The sequence below is a fragment of the Cantharellus anzutake genome (assembly GCF_015039405.1).
Source record: "Cantharellus anzutake strain C23 chromosome Unknown EI90scaffold_29, whole genome shotgun sequence".
Taxonomy (NCBI): domain Eukaryota; kingdom Fungi; phylum Basidiomycota; class Agaricomycetes; order Cantharellales; family Hydnaceae; genus Cantharellus; species Cantharellus anzutake.
In genome coordinates, this window is record NW_024066979.1 from 491,873 (window position 1) to 514,114 (window position 22,242).

A 22,242-nucleotide genomic window follows, 5' to 3' on the forward strand; every position below is an offset into this window, starting at 1 on the left:
CCGAGCATGTTCCCGTGATGCAGAAAAGGTGTCACATGGGTTAAGGCGAGTTGCTCGCCTTGACCCACGTGATTTTTCCCACGGGTTCGCATGCGGGCTGTAGTTGTGAAAGATGGGAGGGAAAAGAGCACTACCGGATCCTTGACAATGTGTGGGAGCAGATCGGGGAGGAAACCTCTCGTGCAGGTGACACAATTCCCTCAAGCTTTGGTCATCGCACTCCTAACATCTGGACTGAGCGACACTTATTCACTGCCGAAGACTGGTCCTGTTGGATGATTCATATCGCACCCTATGTCTTGCGAGGCCGATTCAACAGACCAAAATATTATCACCATTTTATGAAGTTCAACTCGATTCTCAAACGCACAATACAGTACTCTTTCACAGAGCAAGATTTAATTGAACTTGAAGACGACATTATTGTGTATGTGAAAGAGTATGAGAGGTAAGCAACCCTGACGCTATTTCTCTGCCTAATGATGAGCTGAGGTCAGTGGTTATCTACCATGTAGTATCTACTACCAGTTTTCTTCCGAACGACTGTCCGCATGCCCACTCACTGTCCATGCTCTCCTTCACATCCCTCTTGATATCCGCAACAATGGACCCCCTTGTAATAATTGGACATTCATTATGGAAAGGTGGTGTGGGTCATTGCTCCCATGCATCAAATCCTGAAGGGAACCGTTCACATCCATCGCCTTACGACAATACCAGGCAGCTCAGCTCTTCGAGATCATTAACCGATTCAACCTTACAGATCTCATGCCAATCAACCCCGACAAAAACCTTCCCTCGCAACATGAGAAGTATTTGTCCCAATCTGATTGTGCGTTATTGTTCTGTGTTACCAATGTCCTTATGCTTCAAGATAATTTCAACAGATCCTATCTCATTCTTACGCAATCCAGTCACGCGCTCCCATATCCCTGAGCCTTCCATTCACAAAAAAGTTGCCAAGCAACTCCGTACGTCGTTTGGTGGTACAATGAGCTTCTGGCTGGAGCTCATCCCGCAAGTAATGCTGCACTGGACCAAAGTTCGCATTGGAAATCGTGGGGATCTTATTCGTGGGGCGATTGCTCACAGTGCAAGTGTGAACGAACGGAATTTACACGACGCATCTTTTGTCTGGGTATGTCCAACCATATTGATGCATCACTAGGATTCCCTTCATCGCTTATACACATAAATATATCCACATAGTATGAACTTAACATCGATATCAAAGCACATCTCCCCAAGGCCGAGCCCGAGTTCATCTGGCAGGTCTTTTATGGTCGCCTCGAATATATACTTGAATGTGCCATTCCACCAAATAGGGTTTCAAAGAATGGTGAGCCAAGAATACACCTTCTTGCTGTAATCACAACACTGGACACCGAAGGACATGATGCAACCTCGGAATTGACATATTTCAAAGCGGTCTCCTCATATGTCGAGGTTGTGGATCTAAACGCTGTATGTGCCGTTGTTGGCCGACTCAGGGTTGGGAAGGTGGATCCACAGTGGGCAATTGTAGATCGCAGCGGATCCTGGTCTCGCACCGTATTCAAGGATGATCCACTATCTATGGGTGCCCAACAGGACATACTGTACTAACACAACCAACAACCGGTCACGCGTCACACGAAGGTCTTGGATTGAATTAAAAATCAACACAACTGAATTGATTGGGTGCCTCCGGCAATTGCCGGAGGCCGTGGGAACCGGTTGTTGGTCGTGTGAGTACAGTAGGTTCATGATGTACACGTCATAACGCGCATTACAAAATAGTAATATTACGACTAAAAGATTATCGTGCACATAAGTTTTGATGATAAAATCCTCCTTGCGCAGGATTTAGATAGTCTGAAACCTCAATCCTGTTGTGCAACAGGATCGACGAAAAATCCTGTCACCGAGAATCCTACACAGTGCCAAGATATTTCACGGAATCCTCATGTGTGCATGATTTTACCATGGAATCTTTTTTCTCAGTGTCAAGGGGGCGGGCGGGCCGGTTTGCGGTGTTCTAAAGAGGAAGGCATTGTTGCAGACCGACACATGTTCGTCTGCAACAATTCTTTGGTAGCTGTTTGCCCGCAGAGTTGGTCTCCCCATCTGGTGCTAAATTGACACAAAATCCACATCGCAGTTGGGGGGTTTATTTGGTTATTTATGAATCACATCCCGCCATTGATATCTTTTCTTTGCTGGATAATGGGTTTCCCCCCAACAACACTCCCAGGGAACCACTAGCAGCGAAAAGGCTCGTATTAAGGCGCAAGCAATGCGTTATAAGCCCTTCCTGAGGATCGTTTTTCTGGATCTTATATTATGGACCGCTCAAACCTTAGTGTCAGGGCACACCCGCCTGACCCGCCTCCACCCGGGCCCACCTCACCCGGTTCCCCTTCTCCCACCCTGCACCCCTCCTTCATACCCCCTCCCCCTCTATCCCTCTCCCACTTCCCCTTCTATTTCCATTTCTATTTCTATTTCTATTTCTACTTCACACGGACGACCTTTCCCTTATATCCATGTATTATTGACCCGCCCGCGACGCACACACGACGTGCCTAGCCCCGGACGACCCCGGACGGCTCTAGGGTGCAACCTAGTGCGCGCGCGTGCAGCATACACCCTCGGGATCCCCCACAGGGACACCCGGGTGACTGCGGCTGTATGCGGGGTGACGTGGCGGACCTCATGTGACCCAAGCCGCATGTATATAAACACACCTGGGGTGGGAACCGAAGAAGTAACCTTCTTCTCAACATTCCCACTTCAGGTAAGTAGCATAGTTCCCCTTTTAATAATAACTCAACATTCCCACTTCAGTCTAAGTGGCCAGGGATTGCCGTCCCACATCGGGGCTGCCAGTACGCATGCCCGATCCGCCCCCCGTGAGGTCCTCAGCACCGGACGCTACGCCCGGACCGCCTCGACTGCGGACGCGACCCTGACAGCAGAAGAAGGTTTCAACTACCCTTCCTCTACCTCCTCCCCTGCCATGGTGTCAGAAGAGCAGTATGACGACCTGTTGGCCCGGTTTGAAGAACTACAGGCCATTGTCGAAAGTCACACCCTGAACCGGGCCGCACCTGCACCCGCCCCCATACCCGCTCCTGCCCCCCCACCTATGCCAACACCCGCGCCCAGACCCAAGGGCCCCAAGGTTGCCCCCCCTACCCCCTTCTCGGGAGCCAGCAAGGATCTCGACCGCTTCAAAGCTGAATGTGGTATCTACTTCCACATCTGCGCGGCCGAGTTCCCCAGCGCCCTCTCGCAGATCCTCTTCGTGCTCTCCTATATGAAGGGAGGGACCGCAGGAGCGTGGGCCACACAACGCACCATCACGTTGCTGACGGCCAGCTCACCCGCACTCACCATGGACGAGTTCAACACAGAACTCGATGCCATGTTCCAGGATCCGAACCGGGAAGCCACAGCCCGGCAGAAACTGGCAAACATCCGACAAGGGAGCGACTCCGTGGATAAAGTCATCCAGGAGTTTGAAATACTAGGACCCACCTCGCGGCTAGGTGACGTTGGGCTAGTCGACCGCTTCGAGCAAGCAATCAACGCCCGGCTCCGCGAGAGCATTTACCGCCTCCGCCCCATGCCCACCACCTGGGCTGAATGGAAACGCGAAGCCACCCTCCTAGATAACCAATGGCGACGTTTCCAGGCAACACAGCCCCGCACACCCCTGTCTAGACCCCCACTCCCGCCGGGACGACCCCTACCAACTACCGCCCCCTCTCACCCACGCCCCACGCCCGCACCCGTACCCCTACCCCCGACTCCTATAGCCCGCCATGCGAGTGGAGCAGGCCTGCAGCCAATGGACCTCGATCACTCAAGAATCGACCAGAGGAGGAACGGGCTGTGTTACAACTGTAATGCCCCAGGGCATGTTGCCCGGGAGTGCCAGCACCCCAAAGTCCGTCGGGTACGACGCCTCCACCCTGAAGACCTCCAGGCGCTGATGGAAGGACTGAAGAGCCAGTTGACAGGAGAGCCAGAGACGGAGCAGAGAGGGCCGGAGGAAGGTCCCCAAGAGGATTTTCAAGAGGGCGACCGGTGAGGGATGCGTCCCGGCCGCCTGTAGCGGACAACTCGTGTAGATACCGCAGCACATGTAAGCCAACACCAATGCAGAAGTTCCACCGAGTTATCGCGAAGAAAAAGAGGAAAAACGCATCCTCAGCCCGTGAAAGCAAGAGAGACTCAAGGGTAGCACCCGAAGTAGCGGTATCCCCACCCGCTATCTACGTCCTCTCGAAGCAGTCCCCCAGGTCACTCAACCTTACCGTAAAGCTGACCACCCTGACCTCCCTCGCCTCTGTATCTGTGTCCGCCCTCCTAGACTCCGGGGCCACCGGGAACTTTGTGAGCCCCGAGTTCGTTCGGAAGCACAAGCTCGAGACGACCCCGCTCCCACAGCCCATCCCCGTCCGTAATGTCAATGGGACCCCAAATGAGAATGGAGCCATAACTGAGGAGCTAGAAGCCCTCCTAACATTCGGGAGACACACAGAGCGGGCCCGTTTTGCTGTTGCGAACCTAGGACGACAATCCCTCATCATTGGGCACTCGTGGCTACTACACCACAACCCGGAAGTGGACTGGGCGCGACAGAGGGTTATCATGTCCCGCTGCCCATCGTCCTGCCAGTCACCACGGGTGCCGGACGACCAAGACCCCCTGATAGAACCCGGGGACGGGATCTATGCTGCGATCATCCCCTCGGGGTGGGGCCATGACTTAAGGGCGACTACAACGCCCTCCCAGCGAATGGCCCAAGAGGCTCGTGAGCCGGACGCAGAGCCCGCATCATTCGAGGAGTTAGTGCCAGGTCATTACCAAGACTTCCGGGACTTGTTTTCGAAAGAGGCTTTCGACCGACTACCCCCCCGGAAGCCTTGGGACCATGCCATAGACCTGGTGCCGGATGCTAAACTGCCCAGAGGGAAAACTTTCCCCCTCTCATGCCCTGAACAGAAAGAACTAGACGAGTTCTTACACGAGAATCTGCAGAATGGGCGCATACAGCCGTCCAAGTCTCCGATGGGAGCCCCGGTCTTCTTTGTCAAAAAGAAGGATGGGTCGCTACGGCTGGTCCAAGACTATTGAAAACTGACGAAATCACGGTAAAGAACTCGTACCCCCTCCCACTCATCTCAGACGTTCTCGCCCGCCTCCGCAAGGCCAAGTACTTCTCGGCCCTAGACCTACGCTGGGGGTTCAACAACGTCCGGATCAAAGATGGTGACGAGTGGAAGGCAGCGTTCGCGACCAACCGGGGGCTATTCAAGCCCATGGTGATGTTCTTTGGCTTGTGCAACTCCCCTGCAACCTTCCAAACGATGATGAACGACATCCTCCGGGACTTCATCGACCGGGAGGTTGTCATCTGTTATATGGATGACATACTCATCTTCACTTCCACCCTGGAGGAACACCGGAAGGTCATCCGGGAGGTCCTAGAGACATTGCGGATGCGAAAGCTCTTCCTGAAGCCGGAAAAGTGCAAGTTCGAGCGGACCCGGATCGAGTACCTCGGTCTCGTCATTTCTGAGGGCAGCGTTGCAATGGACCCAGTGAAGGTCCGTGGAGTTCTCGACTGGCCGACCCCAACCAAGGTGAAGGAGGTACAATCTTTCTTAGGGTTCGTGAACTTCTACCGTCGATTCATCAGAGACTTCTCCGAAAAAGCACGACCCCTCCACGCGCTGACCCGGAAGACCAAGGCCTGGAGTTGGGGGCCGGACGAAGACAATGCCTTCCACGCCCTTAAAGAAGCCGTCACCTCTGCCCCCGTCCTTTCCTTCCCCACAGATTCGGGCCCTCTCAGGCTCAAATGTGACGCCTCCAACTTCACGACCAGTGTGGTCCTCTCCCAACTCCAGTCGGATGGAGAGTTCCACCCGGTAGCCTTTATGTCCAAGAGCTTTACGGACGTAGAGCGGAACTACGAGGTGTACGACAAGGAAATGCTCGCGATCGTCCGGGCCCTCGAAGAATGGCGGCACTTCCTAGAGGGTGCCGAGGAGAAGGTCGAGGTTTACACTGACCACCGCAACCTGGGGTACTTCCGCACGGCCCAGAGACTTAACCGACGTCAAGCACGCTGGTCCCTCTTCCTCTCCCGCTTCTACTTCACCCTCGTCCATCGCCTGGGGAAGCTCATGGGGAAACCGGACGCGCTCTCCCGCCGTCCTGACCACCCGAAGGGAAGGGATGACAATGAGGGGCTGACACTCCTCCAACCAGCCTGGTTCGAGGCCCGCGCGACGGAGGCAGTCTCAGTAGAGGGCGAGGAGGCGGATATCCTGAGGAGGATAGGAGAAGCGAAGGATCAGGATGAGCAGGTGGTGAAAGCCATGAGAGAACTAGGGGAGGGGACGCTGAGGTCGGACGAGTGGGAGAGACAAGGAGAATTAGTCCTCTACCGGGGAAGGGTGTACGTCCCGAAAGACCTGCAACTCCGCCATGATCTGGTACGGCTCCACCACGACGCGCGGGCGACGGGGCACCCAGGACGATGGAAAACCCTGGAACTCGTCTCCCACGACTACTGGTGGCCTCGGATGGCAGAGTACGTCGGGCGGTACGTACACGGATGCGACACCTGTAACCGTGTCAAGTCCTTCCCCACATGGAAAGTTGGAAAACTTACCCCAAACAAAGTCCCCACCCATCGCTGGCAGGTGATCTCAGTGGACATGGTGGGAGAGCTCCCAGACTCGAAAGGCTACAATGCCATCCTGGTCGTAGTGGACTGCCTGTCGAAATGTATCCATGCGGTCCCCACTGTGACGTCCGTAGACTCGGCTGGGATCGCCCGGCTCTTCCTGGAGCACGTCTGGAGACATCATGGGCTCCCTGAAGAGATCCTCAGTGACAGGGGAAGCGCCTTCGTCTCGCGCTTCTCGAAAGAACTCGCAGACCTCCTGGGAGTCAAGCTAACCCCTTCCACACCCTACCACCCCCAGACGGACGGACAAACAGAGCGGGTCAACCAAGAGATCGAAGCCTACCTCCGGGTATTCGTCAACCACCGCCAAGACGACTGGGCGGATTGGCTCCCGCTAGCAGAGTTCGCTTACAACAACCGAGTCCACTCCTCCACCCGCCGGACTCCCTTCGAACTCAACACTGGACAGCACCCCAGGATGGGGACAGAGCCCACACGCACGTCCGAGGTGGAAGCCGCTGACGCCTTCTCATCTAGGATGATGAAGATGCAAGAGGAGGCGAAAGCAGCACTGGAACATGCAGCGGACGAGATGGCCCGCTACTATGACCGGGGTCGCGAGGCAGCCCCTAAGTACCAAGAGGGCGACCGGGTCTGGCTCAATGCCCAGAACTACACGACAGACCGCCCGACCAAAAAGCTGGACCATAAATGGCTAGGCCCCTTCAAAATCGTCAAAGTCGTCTCCCCAGCCGCTGTCAAGCTCCAGCTTACCGCCCGACAGAAGGGGATACACCCAGTCGTGTCCGTGACAAACGTAAGGCCCCACCACCCAGACGAAATCCCAGAACGACCCCCTGACCCCCGCCCAGGCCCAGAACTCGTAGATGGAGAAGAGGAATATGAGGTGGAGAAAATATTAAACTCTAAGTGGTTACGCCGGAAACTCTGGTATTTGGTAAAGTTCTCTGGCTGGCCGAACTCCGAAAACAAATGGCTCCCCCGGGACCGGCTGACACATGCCCCCGACCGAATCGAAGAGTTCCACCAGGCGCACCCCCAAGCCCCAGGGAGAGAGAGGGAAAACCCCCTGGCCGCTTCGAGGCGAAGCGGCTTAAGGAGGGGGTGATGTCAGGGCACACCCGCCTGACCCACCCCCACCCGGGCCCACCTCACCCGGTTCCCCTTCTCCCACCCTGCACCCCTCCTTCATACCCCCTCCCCCTCTATCCCTCTCCCACTTCCCCTTCTATTTCCATTTCTATTTCTATTTCTATTTCTACTTCACACAGACGACCTTTCCCTTATATCCATGTATTATTGACCTGCCCGCGATGCACACACGACGTGCCTAGCCCCGGACGACCCCGGACGGCTCTAGGGTGCAACCTAGTGCGCGCGCATGCAGCATACACCCTCGGGATCCCCCACGGGGACACCCGGGTGACTGCGGCTGTATGCGGGGTGACGTGGCGGACCTCATGTGACCCAAGCCGCATGTATATAAACACACCTGGGGTGGGAACCGAAGAAGTAACTGTCAGGGCACACCCGCCTGACCCGGCCCCACCCAGCCCCACTTCACCCGGTACCCCGCCACCCAGTCTTCCCCTACCTCCTCCCCCCCCTTCTTCTTTCTTTCTTCCTCCATTCCACTCTCTCTTTACTTATCTCACCTTCTCTTTATTTTCTCTTTATTCTACACGGACGACCTTTCCTTGTATCAATGTACCATTGACCCACCTGCAGCGCGCTCACGACACGCCCAGCCCGGGCGCCTCGGGCGACCCCCACTATGTCCAGCTCGCGCGCCCACAGCGGACGCCCTCTGTTAGATACTGATCCGGGGTCGGGCACCGAAGGTCGCCGATGCGGACCGCTAAGGGCCGCGATGGCCGCGATGCCTCAGACAAGGCCCGAGGGTAGGGCATTTGGCCTCAGCAACTCTAAAGGGAGTGCTGTGCCCCCTAGTTGTCTCTTGGCCCTCATTTCGAACTCACTGGGGCTGCCTTGTTGGGGTCAGGGCTTGGGGTCGTGGTCAAGTTGATATTAGAGCTAAGGTACTATAATGTAGTATACAGGATATATATATGAAGGTGGAATGAATAGAAGCGGACCCGGGCCGAAGGCCGAAGGGTCCGGAAGCAAATAGGAACAAAGAGCGGGGTTGGCCGCACCGCGGCCGGCAATGACCGAGGGTCAAAACAAACAATAACAGATAAATAAACGAAGGGGTGTAGGGCCGCGATAGCGGCGATGGTATCATAGCGGAGTAGGCGATGTCGCGGAGTCACGCTAGGTCGGTACCAGAGGCGGACTCGGGGCAGGGAGGTCGGTGTGGCTGTGGGGGAGTCGGCCAGGTGCAGGGGAGCCTAGGGGCAAGCGGGGAAGTGAGCAGGGGGTCCTCAGGGAGGATAGGGCTGAGGTCGGGGCTCGCGCTCACGCTCGCATAGCGGTAACGGGCTCGGGCGGCATCGGGACGGGCGGCTAACGGGCCGGAATGCACGGCCGTGACACCCTCGGGATCCCCCACAGGGACACCCGGGTGACTACGGCTGTATGCGAGGATGACGTGGCACCCGTCATGTGACCTAAGCCGCATGTATATAAACATACCTGAAGTGGGAACCGAAGAAGTAGCCTTCTTCTCACCCTTTTCCACTTCAGTCTAAGTGGCCAGGGACTGCCTCCTGAGCCGGGCCCGCCAGTACGCACGCCCGCTCCACACCCCGCGAGGCTTCTAGTGTCGGGCGTCTTACCCGGGCCTCCTCTACCCCGGACGCGTCCCTGACAGTAACCTTCTTCTCAACATTCCCACTTCAGGTAAGTAGCATAGTTCCCCTTTTAATAATAACTCAACATTCCCACTTCAGTCTAAGTGGCCAGGGATCGCCGTCCCACATCGGGGCTGCCAGTACGCACGCCCGATCCGCCCCCCGTGAGGTCCTCAGCACCGGACGCTACGCCCGGACCGCCTCGACCGCGGACGCGACCCTGACACTTAGGAGTCGACATATCCATAGCTCTTTGCACCGTAGCAGCTACAAAATGTACACCAAGTCCCCAACCTCGTCTAACAGCTTCCCGAAAATTCTTTCCGCATCACAGCCGCAAAGCTACCACCACAGACTAAGAGAGTTTTTTTTTTTTCCTTCAGGCACTATGATACCGCATATCACTTGAAACGTTCGTGCTAACGCTAGTCGCTTCAGCAGGTGGTTCACTTCCACGACACAATCGCCTCATATGAACAAACCAGTACATGCCCGCGTCTCCGCAATAACTGCGATCCACATAGTACCTATCAATCTTGCCCTCGCGAGGTATTCTTGCTGCGTCGCTTGGAAGTTGATAATTTCTGATTCACGAGGGAGTTGTATCGACTTCGCCATCGAGAACGGCCCACGTCATCTCGGTGTCATCTACTTTGCTCGTACCAAGGACTGTAGATTCGGTGCAATGCGAGTGACCATGTAAGTGCAATTATAAACCGGAACGCATGGAGCTGCTGCCACCGACCTCTATTCCTGTTTTTGACAAAAGCTTGGCCCATGTTAGTCGAGCGCTTGGATCGTCATCAAGCCCCACTTCAAGCACCGTGACGCCACGCTCAACGGGTTTCCCAACTGCTGTGAGATTCCTGTCAAGAATTTCCTCGAGGTAAGGTTGACCAAGCATGAGAAGGTGCTAAAAATGTCTTCAGTCTGGATTTGAATTAGACGAAACATCGAATACAGGCAGCTCACTTTGTGCTCAGACCCTCGAAGCGCTTTCCACCATGCGTTGGTGAATTCGCCATTCTTCCACGTGGGGCTCGCTTATTACACACCAAGGCAATAGAGGGAATTGAGGATCGACATATGGATGGTATCCGGCAAGGCAACCTACTGCTACAGTGGAGACCCTTGGCGGACAATTCTTCGAATATGCGATAACCAAGCAGTTCAAGTAGCTGCAAAGTCCGAGCATTCATAGCATCCGCTCGACCCAATTTGAGAGGGCCATCAGACTTGTCTGTGTGTTGTTGCGGATGATTATTAGCGACACGGTATTGAGATAGTTGCGCTCACTGACTATTACGCAAGACAAGCCAACCTTGTGAGCCAGGAGAGCAGATGCCAGGCCAACGGGGCCGGCTTGAGGGAAAGACATTATTCCTTGAACCGGTCAGAGGGATAGCAATACAAACCTCCAATGACAAGAACATCTACCTCGACAGCGGTAGTCCGTGAATGAGGGGCAAAGCCAATCATCCTTCTCGTCCGGGCCCTCGAGCATCCGAGCTCATGTCTTATAACTATGAATGCTCACTACAAATTGTGCGAAAAATTCAATCCTTGGACGATGCTGAAAGCTGGGCTATCGACATGCACTGAAAGGACAATTGATGATTCAGAAGAGTATGAGTCCTAATGACAGGAGCTCGAGATCCAGCCGTAGCGAGTCTTCGCAATCCAAGGGATTATTGTGAATAACCTTGATAGCCTTTCGGAAAGCACGGCCATTGGGCATGCAGTCAAGATGCGGTGGGATAGTGAACTGTGAGTAGAACGAGCGCTTGAGTCGGTACACTGATGGTTAGGCGCGAAGGACAGAGTGTGACCGGAAATCAGCCGTTTGGTCACTCTGAGTGTGTGTCGCGGGCAGCCAGATGCCAAGTGAGAGCGCTTGGGCATGAAGCAGTGATCGATTGGCAAGAAGCGAATTCCAAACATGAGCATGATTCTCATCCTTGATGGACGGACGCGCCCAGCAGGGACGGGACCGACTTTACAACGAAGAACTCATACTACATCATATTCGTTTTGCTTGAGATGTTGAAAGAAGCTCCGCACCCATTCGGTTCGGCCAACTCCGACCGAGTGTCGAATTCGCTCACTCTTTTGGAAAGTGATCCCAAGCACTTACCAAGCACTGAGGGTCCTTCACTATTCAGGTTACAGGCTCCTGCCCCGATTGTCCCTTCCGCTGCTCATGTGCTCTCCAATCTTGACTCTGCCAGTGCAACTGCCACGCCACACACAATAAGTAGCTGATGCCCATACAATGGGCCGAGCAGTCTATATTGCGATTGAACCAGCCCGGCTCCCTTTCGGATAACGACACTTTGCTCCTGGTCCCCTCTGCCTCTGTGATGAATGAGAACACGAAAAATGATAATTCTCTAGGAATGAAGGACCATTTTAACGTTTGTCCAGGTCACAGGTGGTGACTATGTGTCCCTCTTGAACAAGCGTCTGGCGTTTATTATAATAGGAGAGTTACTGGCGTTGTAACTGCCCATTGCATGGAAATCAACCCATTCGAAAAAGGCATGAGAGCAGGTCGTTGCCGTGATAAACGGTGCTCACCGATTCTTCCAAATCAAGTAGTCGACGTCTGGCTTCATCTCCCTGTTCCAGTCAAAATCTCGAATCATGTTTGACCCTGTTTCCTTGCGGGCTGACTGGATTACACAATGGGATGAACATGTATCACAGCGGCTCTCCCTGATGAGATGGTCGGCTCCAAACGGAAAAGTATCATTTCCTGACTAGTTTATATCCTCGTCGAAGGGATCAAATATCGTCCAGTTTGGGGCACTCTAGGATATTACCCAATGATCCGATCCCACTCGGCTACCCTCAATGTTCCACCCGCGCCAAGCATCCCACTTGCAGCTCAAGTTACTAAGAAGTTCTTAGCTCCCTCCATACCCCGTCCTCAAACCACTCCCCAACTTGTGGATGCACTTGTCGCTAGAATTGTTGATTACATGCTCTTCAGCAAGGGCGATCTGTTCGAAACTTCTGGGCGAGCGTTTCTTGCGGAACGAGTCCGTTGGCATGTGGATCGTAACATTCAGATTCAGCTGGCCTTGCCTGCGTTTCCATTCAAAAGCCCCAGCAAGGATAAAGTTCTTGGTGCTCTTCCTGACATGGCAGAAGAGATCGTTCTCCGCAGGTGGGTGGCATTCGTCCGGTGAGCTCTATTAGTGTTTCCCGTTTGGTTAATTTGGAGTCTCCAGATTGGAAGACCTTTGCCGATCGCTCGAGGATCTATATCCACCTGGTGCACAGCTCCACATCGTATCGGACGGCATTATATACGGAGGTGCGTAAGATGTTCTTCCACACCTCGGGTTTATGGACCTTTGCTGAGGGCACCCATCTGCATTTCCCCGTTCTGCAGAACTCCTAAGGGTCCCAGAAATGACTATTTACCGATATAACACTGCGCTACGCCCGCTTGTCTCTTCTCTTGCTCTCACGCACATCTCCTTAGTCCGCGTGCGTGACTTGCTTCAAGAGGGTTTCAATGCAGCTACATATTCTCGCCGTGACATTCCCGAGGAGGAGTACGTCCTCTCTTCTCGCGCAACCCGCGAGGCTTTCCTCGCAACCGAAATCGGCAGGTATGACGTCCAGAAACAGATTAGCAATGATGAAGGCGCGTTAAGGACCTATCGAGGATACTTGAAATTTTTGAAGGCGGATTTGAGTGGCGTGCATTTGCATTGCGATAAGGCTAACTGTAAAGAGACTCTCTCTAAGCGAGGGCGGGAGAGAGCAATCAGTGCCATCGCTAAGGCAATGATGCGGAATGGCGCCGTAAGTCACATTGCTTATGTGTTTGTTCCGCTTCTCTGACTCTACATAACACAGCTGTTTTCCGCTATTGTTGCGAAGGCTTTCCCCGATGCCGTTCGACTCAGCATTCATCCTCACCAAAATGCTGGTCCTAAGTTCGCCCTCAAAGTTTTCCCGAATGTTGATATCGTTTGCACGCCGGTAATCATCATGCTCCACCTTCTGTCCGCGTGCGTGCTCACTTCATAACTTGTAGTGGCACAATGTCGTCGTCGAAAACGCAGATGGCTCCATCACTATTGCGCATCGGCACACAGTCGATACTTCAAAGTGTGCTCTTATATACCGGCATGGTCGCCCCTATCATTTCCGTGAGATTGACGCTGACATGGACTGGGGGAATTCGAATATTCCTTCGAGAGACTGCATCCGTTTGGGATGAAGGTCATTGCGACTGAAGTTGATGGAAAGAAGTGGCGATGGAAAGACGTTCCCATGGCCAAAGTCAGGAGGCTTGCAGGGAAGCATTCACTTTTGATATTCAAGGGTTTTGAAGGCGTTGATAAAACCGACTACATTGCAAAGGCGAGGGAGATGGGGGAGGTAACGTGAGTCGTTCTCATTTTGCTTATTTTGGCTGGTGGGTTGTATCTCAATTTTTTTTCCAGACCCTGGGTTTTTGGCGAAGTTCTCGAAGTGAAGGAAAATCCTCATTTCGATTTGAACAACGGTATCATCGTGTGGTCTTCACTTTCGAGGGACAATGCATAATGTTCATTTCTAGTTCTCACATCGGAGGCGATGCCAATGCATTTTGACGGCACTTTCAAAACGAAGCGGCTTGCTGATGGAACTGTTGTTCCGGATCCTCCAACCTTCCAAATGTTCCAATGTCTCGAGGCACCCCTATCACACACTGGGGTCAAGGACTCAGCCTCAGATATTGGTGGCCGCACCCTGTTCGCTAATACGGCGAACATCTTTGCCGAATCGCTTTCCCGCTCACCATATGCAGCTGATGTGAAGAGCCGTATGTGGACAGTGTTTATGCCTGCCAATAAGAATTTTGGCGGAGACGAGATCAAGGTGCCATTGTTGCAGAAAAACTCCTTGACGGGTCATCAGGTCTTGTCGTGGCATGAACCATGGTGAGTATATCTTGTTAACGTCACTCTTCATTCTCGCAGTTTGTTGATTCCCTTCATGCTGCCTTTCCGCAGGCCCCAAGAGATCACTGCCTTCAAGCCGACGGCTGTGAATATCATTGGTGTATCACCTGAGCGCTCCACGGAAATTAGCAACCGTGTCACTGAGCTGTTGTATGACCGTCGATATTGCTACGAGCATACGTGGGAGCGAGGCGATTTTCTAATTGCTGACAATGTTGAGGTGCGGAAGGGATGGTTTGTCCTGATGCTGGTGGGACTGACCATCTTCTCTTCCTTCACAGCTGATACACGCTCGCACTGCTTTCAAGCCTGGCAAGCGAGAGCTATGGAGAATCCATGTTAATTAACTGTTAACTTCCTAGACCCAAATGGAAATTTACCACCCTGCCAGCACTAGATTGCGTATCCTGTCTTTTTGATTGCTGTATGCATCGGTTGGGAGTAATTCAATTTGGTCAAATCGAGTCTTCGAGAATCCCGTGATGCAGAAGACATGTAACTTCGGGCAACGGAGTTAGCCGAAGATATTGGACCTAGCGTCCCTAATCGTGCTCACTTCTCTGTCTCTACCTGGACTTCTACTCAGTCCTTTGGGATAACCCTAGATTTTACCTAGCTAAGCGATACTTGCGACTTTGTAGGTAACATCGTGGGGTAACGAACTAGCAACGAACTATGGCTGCCGTCCCCGCGTGGACTCTGGAGAACGCGTCAACAAGCAGTGACAGCGCCTCTTCAGATAGCCATACCCCAATGATCCTTGGGGTGAGTGAAAGAGGTGTGAGTAACGCGAAAATTCTGGCCGCTGTGTTTCTATGTCGCGTCCATGTTATTTTGTACAGCGATCAGGTGTCCCAAGAAGGTGGGCTGCGGCAAATGTGGACCGCAAGCGATATCGGGATTCTCCTTCCGATGAGGACGAGGATGTCACGGTTGAGAAAGATCTTAGCCAGAGTCGGAGTAAGATACGTACGATGAAGTCAAGGATGAAAGCGAGGAAGACTGTTACTTCCTCGTCACGAAGTCTCAAGCCCCTCACTCCTTCAGATCGCCCAGTGGATAGCACGTCTGTACCTGCTGCTCATGTTGGCGACTATAACCTTAGCAAGAAGCAATTGTCGTTTACCCCCAAGAAAAAATCAAGAGTCACCGCTAGCAACACAACTGCGACTCCAACCAGTAGTGTCCCTGTAGCATCTGTCACTTTTGATATTCATAATGATATTACTGTGGAAATTCCGCCGGCCATTTATCAACCAGCCAAATCAAACCCCCCATCCACTAATAAACCCCCAAGTAATCGCTCCCTTTGCGAACATGCATCCATTCCCACCAATTCCCCCACCCCTTCTTCTTCCCCTTTGTCTTCCCCTCCTTCCATCACTACTACCCCCCTTCGACAACAACAACAAGCTCCCTATTCGCCTTGTCCGGTGACTCCCACGCATTCCTTCATGCCCTCATTATCTCAACGAAGTAATCTTCCTTCAGAGCTCCTTAGCTCGCCCTCTCCCCCTCCTACGGACGAAGCCGTGGCTTCTTTCCTACCTGAAATCGCTCAACTCATTTGGGTTAGAATATCCAAAGATGGTGAAATCAGTGAAGATGGAGAACTGTGGTGGCCTGCTCAGGTAAGAGTCTAAGCTGGAACGAGATCACCCCGCCACATTCGTTCTCTCATATGATCCTACGGGAGCATTTATATACTATTGTGCCTAGGTAATCGCGTTAAAACCGGATCTCAAAGTCAGCCTCTGCGGATTCCATTCGACGGGGGATCGAACGACATTGAAAATCACTTCTGCGATAGCGACGACGTCTCAAGTACTTGTTACGTTAAGTAATGCCTTAAGAAGGGATAAAACGCTCAAGGAGTTCTTGCCACCGAATCATTTGCGGAAATATAGGAAAAAGTTGGAAGGGGCTGTGAAAGAGTGGCTCGACGACGAGGATTTATATTATCGTATTTTTGGCGAAGAAGAGGAAACAGGGGAAACAGAAGGGCAAGAGGAGGATGTGGACGTTGATAATGAAACTGATGAACTTCAGGATGATCTGCTTTATTTAGAGGAATGGAAAAAGGCCATGACGAGGCATGAGGAGCAGCATAGGATGACAGCAGAGTCGTGGTGAGATTCGGTTTCAATCCTCCAACCGTGGGGTAACATCAGGCTGTATCAACATTCATGTTCTTTTCGGGGCTAATGTAGCCCCGCAGGTACCCTTGTTCTTTACCGACGTGGAGTATACCGATCGGACTGGTGGCCTGGTGAAATTCTCGGTGTCGCTGAATTTAAACCCATTCCACAAGCGAAGAAGCGAAAAGGATTGGTTTCTGCTCTCTGTGCGCTCGAGGTTCTCCCCGCTCACTCATTCAAGATCATGAATTTTGAAGGGAAGCACCTTACAGCTACCAAGGAGTACTTTTATACCATGTTTGAAAATGGATTCTATGAGGTGCCGGTGAGTTGCTTCGGAACACAGTCTATCTTCGGGTCTCTGATGATTCTTATTTCTTTCCTTTTTATGTTTCAGCTGGGCAGGATTAAACCAGTCATGCGTCGTGGATCCCAACATCCCTCTTCGCAACCTCCTCGGGAACCAACCTTCCCAGCGCCAACCTATGGGACCTTTGATGGTACTCCAATCTCTCATCTCCTTCCTTACGTGCTTCCCATCATGAAACTCATCATCAAAGATCTATATATGCCTATTCGGGAGAACGTCGATGACTGGTATCAAGATCCTGCGTCAAGGGCGTTACGTGGAAAGCAAGTGCGATATGGGATGTTTGAAAGACGCGGGGAAACGGAAGTCCTGGTGGATGAAATTGCGAGGATTCTTTTGGGGGTGGGGAAGGCGCGAGAAGATCTTCTCTGTGAGGATGCTGGGGGTGGTGGAAGTGGAGATGAAGATAGTAGTAATGACGACAAGATCCTAGGGAAACAGACTGGTGAAGTGAGTTTGAGCGTTCTGGTATTGTTGTTCTTCGCTCATGTTTTAAGAAGCATTCGGCTGAATGGTCACAGGAGGATAAGAGGCAAGGAGAACCAGCAGCACCTTCTTCCTCTCTGGCCACCCGTTGGACGCAACCCTCCAGTGAGTCATATGATGAGTCTCATCAGAGCAGTCGTACCTGTATCGACGGATTGTCGAGTGTGAGTATGGAGGTTGATGTTGGAGTGAATGATGATGGAATGACCCCTGACTCTGTGGTGGGGACACGCCCTTCGTTGGTACCGGGAGGTATGAGCGGCCCACATTTATCTGTAGCGATAACTTAACGGACAACGGTTTATTTAGAGCGGACTACTGCTTCTAGCCTGCCAAACACATCGCGGATTATCGGATCGCTTAGATACGAGCAATTGACGGATGTTGCTAGACACCAGGTGCGTGATGAAGATCCCTTCTTGAACACGTATGGTCCTTAAGCACTTGTTTGCTGGCGTGTTTCAGTTCGTAGTGGATATCGTTGTGAAAGAAGTCATTATACAGTTGTACCTCTGGCGTGAGAACATCCGTACGTCACTACAAACCTTGAACGATGACGAGGAGAATGCTCTTCGGGAGCAAGGTATCGCTCTTCGGGACACGAAGGTTCCGTTTGATTTATATACACAAGCTAAGGCTATCCGCGAAATAAGGAACGCTACTAAAGCACCTCCGGTTCCCAATGGAGACACCGGACTTCTGCCTGGTACCAGCGGGTCTTTGGCCGAAGGGAGATCGTCTCGAATTTTACGGAAAAGGAATTGACTCGCACTTTCTCCTACGTCACGAGTGTTATACGCAAATGCTTAGTGTTGGCCTGCCATATTTCTTTATTTTCTCATGCGTATTTTTACTCTATCAGCTAGGGACATGCTTTGATTGGACAATGTTCGGGCGCAACCCGTTCTTGTGCAACTCTATCTGTTTCTGTTTGGCGTTCTGGATCCCAATCGTATTCCTTTCACCTTCACTGAGCCAGAATCGCGCGTTTCTTCGTTCGATACAAATGGTTTCCAATGCATGAAGTACTCCAAAAATGAGTAGACACCATTACACAGGCAGCTGACGCAAATTGATATTCGGAATACGAAAAAGGAAGAACGACAACATGCAAGCCTCCCTGGGTATTCGGAAGGGACGTGTGGTTCTTGAGTGGTCAATGGATGCGGAGGAAAGACCTATTCTCCATGAAGGTTACACATGAGTAGGTGGATGTTGGCGAGGATGTGCTGGATGAAATTTGATTCCAGCTCTTCAATTGGCAAAACGAAAGCGGTTTTAGGTCATGAACACTGTATGTATAGAAGGACCCGAGTGCATGCGGGGCACTGGTCGTCTTGAATGCGCTGTAACTCTGTCGGTATTTGTGCCATATCTTGAGCTAAAATGGTGTGATGACGTCTGGCTTAACTAGGACGGGTTGCTTGATCAGTTGGCGTGAGCATCAATATTTGATCTAGGAGGGTCGGATTTCCGTAGTCGTAGATGGGAACGGCAAAGGACGACGGAAGTTCGCGGGGTTTCCAGCTCCTGGACCATAAGGTGATCCGGCTCAGTGGGGATGGTTGGGGCGTTCCGAGACGGCAATCCGCATGAGTATAAGGGTCAAAAAAACTTCGCGGTCGACTATTACTAATTAGAATGATCAATCCGATATTTTGACGCAGCTTTAAATCCTGCCCAAGGCGGAGATACAGTGGCATATAGCATTATTTAGAAACCCAACCCGGGCAATTAATCGCTCCACAGGTACATCACCGCGCGTGAATCCTTCACGTCAGGCGCTCGGGTGGCCTTGTTGATGTGCAGATATATAGTAACACTGGTGGGGGCCCGACTCGATATTTCACTCAACTCGATCCTACAGTTTGGAAGATGGCAATGTAGGATTCTCTTGTGTGTGCCAAATATTATCCAGCTTGTTGAGTGTAAGCGATAAGCTTACATAAGCGTAGAGAAGCTAGAACCTTAGTAGATAGGAAAAGCAGAGATCTTGTACTTTACACCCTCTAGTGTAATATCGAGTTCGACTTTGGTTCAGCAACTTTCGATCACCCTAAGATTTCGTGAGTCCCTTACAGCAAGCGACAGAAAAAACCGCACACCTAATTTGGATGAATGACCCAGGCAGGTCTCGTGATGATCCAAAATGGTAGGCAGGTTACCAGCTCTATTAGAATAGAGGCTGGTTTCAATCTCGGTCTAGAGTACAGTGAATTGACCATTATTCATGAATATCAGCATCTTTCCTTCCACATCCTTGGTGATAGGCAGGACTCCAGCCTCTCTGACTTCGTAACAATAAAGAGAGGCTGGAACCAAACCCCAGTTGATGAATGCGGATTTTTACTGAATGGTTGTCACAGTCGAGAAAGGGTCCTCACAGTTGCCATGGGTTACTTAAGCAATACAGTTTAAGTGAATGGAAGGAGAACTTCGGGATGAAAGATATTTGTTTATATTTACAGTACAAACAAGTGCAAATTCTTTTCTCGATCCCACAATGGATGCATTCCAAGTCAAGATCCCTTCTCTACCGATATTCTACACGCCTGGTCAGACTGGGAATCTTGCAGGCTATAGACAACAAAAAATATTTTCTAGACCTCACCCCAATGAAACTTACAGCCCTGCTACCTCAATTCCATCACGGGGCCGTCCCAAGCGCAAAGCTGCAGAGGACCAGGATTCTCCAGTGAAAAAAATCTGCGAGAATTCAGGAAGAACTGCTGTTATCGCCAACCAACGGGCAGAGTTCATTGGAAGCCCACCAGAACCACTCTCACCATCAAAGCGGCTTAACAGAGAAGACCAAGCCAGGAGCTGCAACGCATTCAATACCATCGAGTCGGAATGGATGGCATCCAGTTCTTCCCAGACACCGACGGAGTGTGATAAATGGCAAAGTACCTCGAGGTGCCCTTCATGTTATAGCTCTGCCCCCGAGCAATTATACCTGCTGGGCAGCCAGCCCAGGCCCAAGCCTCTGGCAACAGTAGAACTGATACTGTCGATACTGAGATCGCGGGATATCACACTCGGCAAGTTTCTCATTACGCTTTTTGGGGATACCACGCACTTAAGTACATCAGCAAAGGAGATGCTCAAGTGGTTCATAGGGGGACGTACCGTGAAGAACCACCCTGTTGACATTGTCCATGCATTATACAGTCATCCATGGGCCCGGCCCCAGCAATCGTATGAACCCACCTATGACACACTGCCAGAATACGCTATTCCAATGATGAGTTCTCAGCCAGGAACTCATTCAGACATCAAGAACACGTACAGCAAGCTACAGGAGTACTTTATTGCACACATTGTTGACCGGCTGGAGACAGAAGTCAGGGCTCTTCTCAAAAGCCCTTACTTGCGTGCAAGAGACACCGCAACAAGCCGATTTAGCTGGGATACGGTCCTAGACTTCTCTGTTAACACAGTCCAGAAGATGGCCCTCAGCGTCGCACCTGTGACCTGGATGTTGTTAACATGGATTGCAGTTGGTGGGGAGAGGGCGGAGCAGCTGAAAGAAGTGAAATTAAGGGACTCTGGGAAGGGACGTGGGTCGAATCACGTACGAGATCCCTATTTAGTGAGTGAACGATTCAGTACTTGCTAGCGAATTAACTGATGATCGTGTGAGGGATGCACCGTTGTGCTGATGGTGCTGTTGTACTTTCGTAATAAAGGGTTAAACAAATTCCAGAGCATCATGGGATTACTCATGTTCTCTGAGAATTCTTCAAAGTCATTACAATCCATCACTGGCCGCATCGGACTTGCAGTCGCGAATAGCTCAACTCTTCAGCGCTTATACTCAATGAGCGCGGTTGCATCCGAGAAAATTCGCAACATAGGGGCTAACTGGGTCAACAAGCTGGCTTCATTCCATGTCGTTTATGATAACATCAATCAGTACCATAAAGACTGGCGGCCATCCCTCTCTTCACAAACATGTATGGAAAGTGGGACTGCTGCCACCTTGATCATGCAGCCTGGCGTGGCTGCAGATGCTTTCGATGGTTTTGAATATGAGGAACGCCGGCGGCACGTCAAACGTGATGACATCACGTTAACGAGGATTTGGGATGACGTTGACCGCAAGCACCTGGAAAACGTCTGTGTCATCAACATATTGCGTCTGTTACTCGATCACATACCTGGCCTGAAGCGACACAAGAACGACTTCGACAATTTCAGGCAAACTGCTGCGATTCACCCAACGCCACTCCAAATCACCGAAGTTATCCCCCTTGAGACGTCGGGCTTTGATGAGGCAACTACTATGGGAAACCGTCAGACAATCCGCGACATCATCGAACGCCAACTTGGGATCCCTCCACATGCTGTCGAAGGACGACTCATACCATTCTCCGGTGATCAGGCCACAATATCACGCATCCGAACCCTGAAGCGCCACACAGCTTCAGGGTCTTCTTGGTTCTCTTCAAACCGTTATGTCCTACCGCTTATCGAGCTTTGGCACATGAAGTTCGCAATGCTCAAAGGGATAATTAAAGCTCACTGGCCAGAGCAGACCGAAAAGGGCGACGTTGGTCTTCGCTTCGCTGCCGATAAACTTCGTCGGAATTTAAACCCCAACAAAGTGGATTTCTATCCCGCTGAGAGACTCATTGAAGTTGTACTCACAGCGATGACGCTAAATTACATCAGGTATTTTTTACTTCCCACTTCCTCCTTCACAGCTCACTCGTAAGTTTTCTTAGACATATACTTCGCCAGAAATCTTTGAAATGCCCTGTCCGGGAGGACAGGAAGCCGATGCACCTTACCGAAGAACTCGAGGCATACACAAAGGAAG

The 22,242-nt window shown here is 51.8% G+C and overlaps 7 protein-coding genes across 7 annotated transcripts; 6 read left to right on the forward strand and 1 right to left on the reverse strand.

The window, feature by feature from the left end:
* Positions 1-248: 248 nt before the first annotated feature.
* Positions 249-1,605, forward strand: EI90DRAFT_2923321 (uncharacterized protein; the record flags this gene model as incomplete). Its single annotated transcript, XM_039054813.1, has 4 exons — positions 249-448; positions 516-653; positions 739-1,138; positions 1,210-1,605. Coding segments are annotated over 4 exons (1,134 nt in total), but the record flags the coding sequence as incomplete, so codon positions are not given.
* An 8,417-nt stretch (positions 1,606-10,022) lies between these two features.
* EI90DRAFT_1257970 (uncharacterized protein) lies at positions 10,023-11,221 on the reverse strand. Its single transcript, XM_039051605.1, has 6 exons — positions 10,878-11,221; positions 10,759-10,824; positions 10,577-10,702; positions 10,435-10,505; positions 10,208-10,375; positions 10,023-10,131 (listed from the first exon to the last, which is right to left on the reverse strand). Exons 1-6 carry the CDS (start codon positions 10,939-10,941, stop codon positions 10,111-10,113), a joined length of 516 nt encoding a protein of 171 aa, XP_038915247.1. The 5' UTR covers positions 10,942-11,221; the 3' UTR covers positions 10,023-10,110.
* Positions 11,222-12,156: 935 nt separating this feature from the next.
* Positions 12,157-13,849, forward strand: EI90DRAFT_1258073 (Pyoverdine/dityrosine biosynthesis protein-domain-containing protein). The gene is made up of 5 exons (XM_039051606.1): positions 12,157-12,631; positions 12,696-12,781; positions 12,860-13,278; positions 13,333-13,458; positions 13,514-13,849. The coding sequence occupies exons 1-5, from the start codon at positions 12,288-12,290 to the stop codon at positions 13,697-13,699; spliced, it is 1,161 nt and encodes a 386-aa protein (XP_038915248.1). The 5' UTR covers positions 12,157-12,287; the 3' UTR covers positions 13,700-13,849.
* EI90DRAFT_3124824 (uncharacterized protein) lies at positions 13,753-14,773 on the forward strand (the record flags this gene model as incomplete). The annotated part of the gene is made up of 5 exons (XM_039063758.1): positions 13,753-13,865; positions 13,926-13,987; positions 14,042-14,405; positions 14,478-14,646; positions 14,708-14,773. The coding sequence occupies 5 exons, from the start codon at positions 13,753-13,755 to the stop codon at positions 14,771-14,773; spliced, it is 774 nt and encodes a 257-aa protein (XP_038915249.1).
* A 148-nt stretch (positions 14,774-14,921) lies between these two features.
* EI90DRAFT_1258321 (uncharacterized protein) lies at positions 14,922-16,413 on the forward strand. Its single transcript, XM_039051608.1, has 2 exons — positions 14,922-15,204; positions 15,276-16,413. Exons 1-2 carry the CDS (start codon positions 15,102-15,104, stop codon positions 16,067-16,069), a joined length of 897 nt encoding a protein of 298 aa, XP_038915250.1. The 5' UTR covers positions 14,922-15,101; the 3' UTR covers positions 16,070-16,413.
* EI90DRAFT_1258253 (uncharacterized protein) lies at positions 16,331-18,506 on the forward strand. Its single transcript, XM_039051607.1, has 7 exons — positions 16,331-16,555; positions 16,637-16,889; positions 16,962-17,142; positions 17,230-17,384; positions 17,432-17,672; positions 17,730-17,818; positions 17,886-18,506. The coding sequence occupies exons 1-7, from the start codon at positions 16,512-16,514 to the stop codon at positions 18,183-18,185; spliced, it is 1,263 nt and encodes a 420-aa protein (XP_038915251.1). The 5' UTR covers positions 16,331-16,511; the 3' UTR covers positions 18,186-18,506.
* A 1,417-nt stretch (positions 18,507-19,923) lies between these two features.
* On the forward strand, positions 19,924-21,051 carry EI90DRAFT_3016964 (uncharacterized protein; the record flags this gene model as incomplete). Its single annotated transcript, XM_039057055.1, has 2 exons — positions 19,924-21,012; positions 21,040-21,051. 2 exons carry the CDS (start codon positions 19,924-19,926, stop codon positions 21,049-21,051), a joined length of 1,101 nt encoding a protein of 366 aa, XP_038915252.1.
* Positions 21,052-22,242: the final 1,191 nt, after the last annotated feature.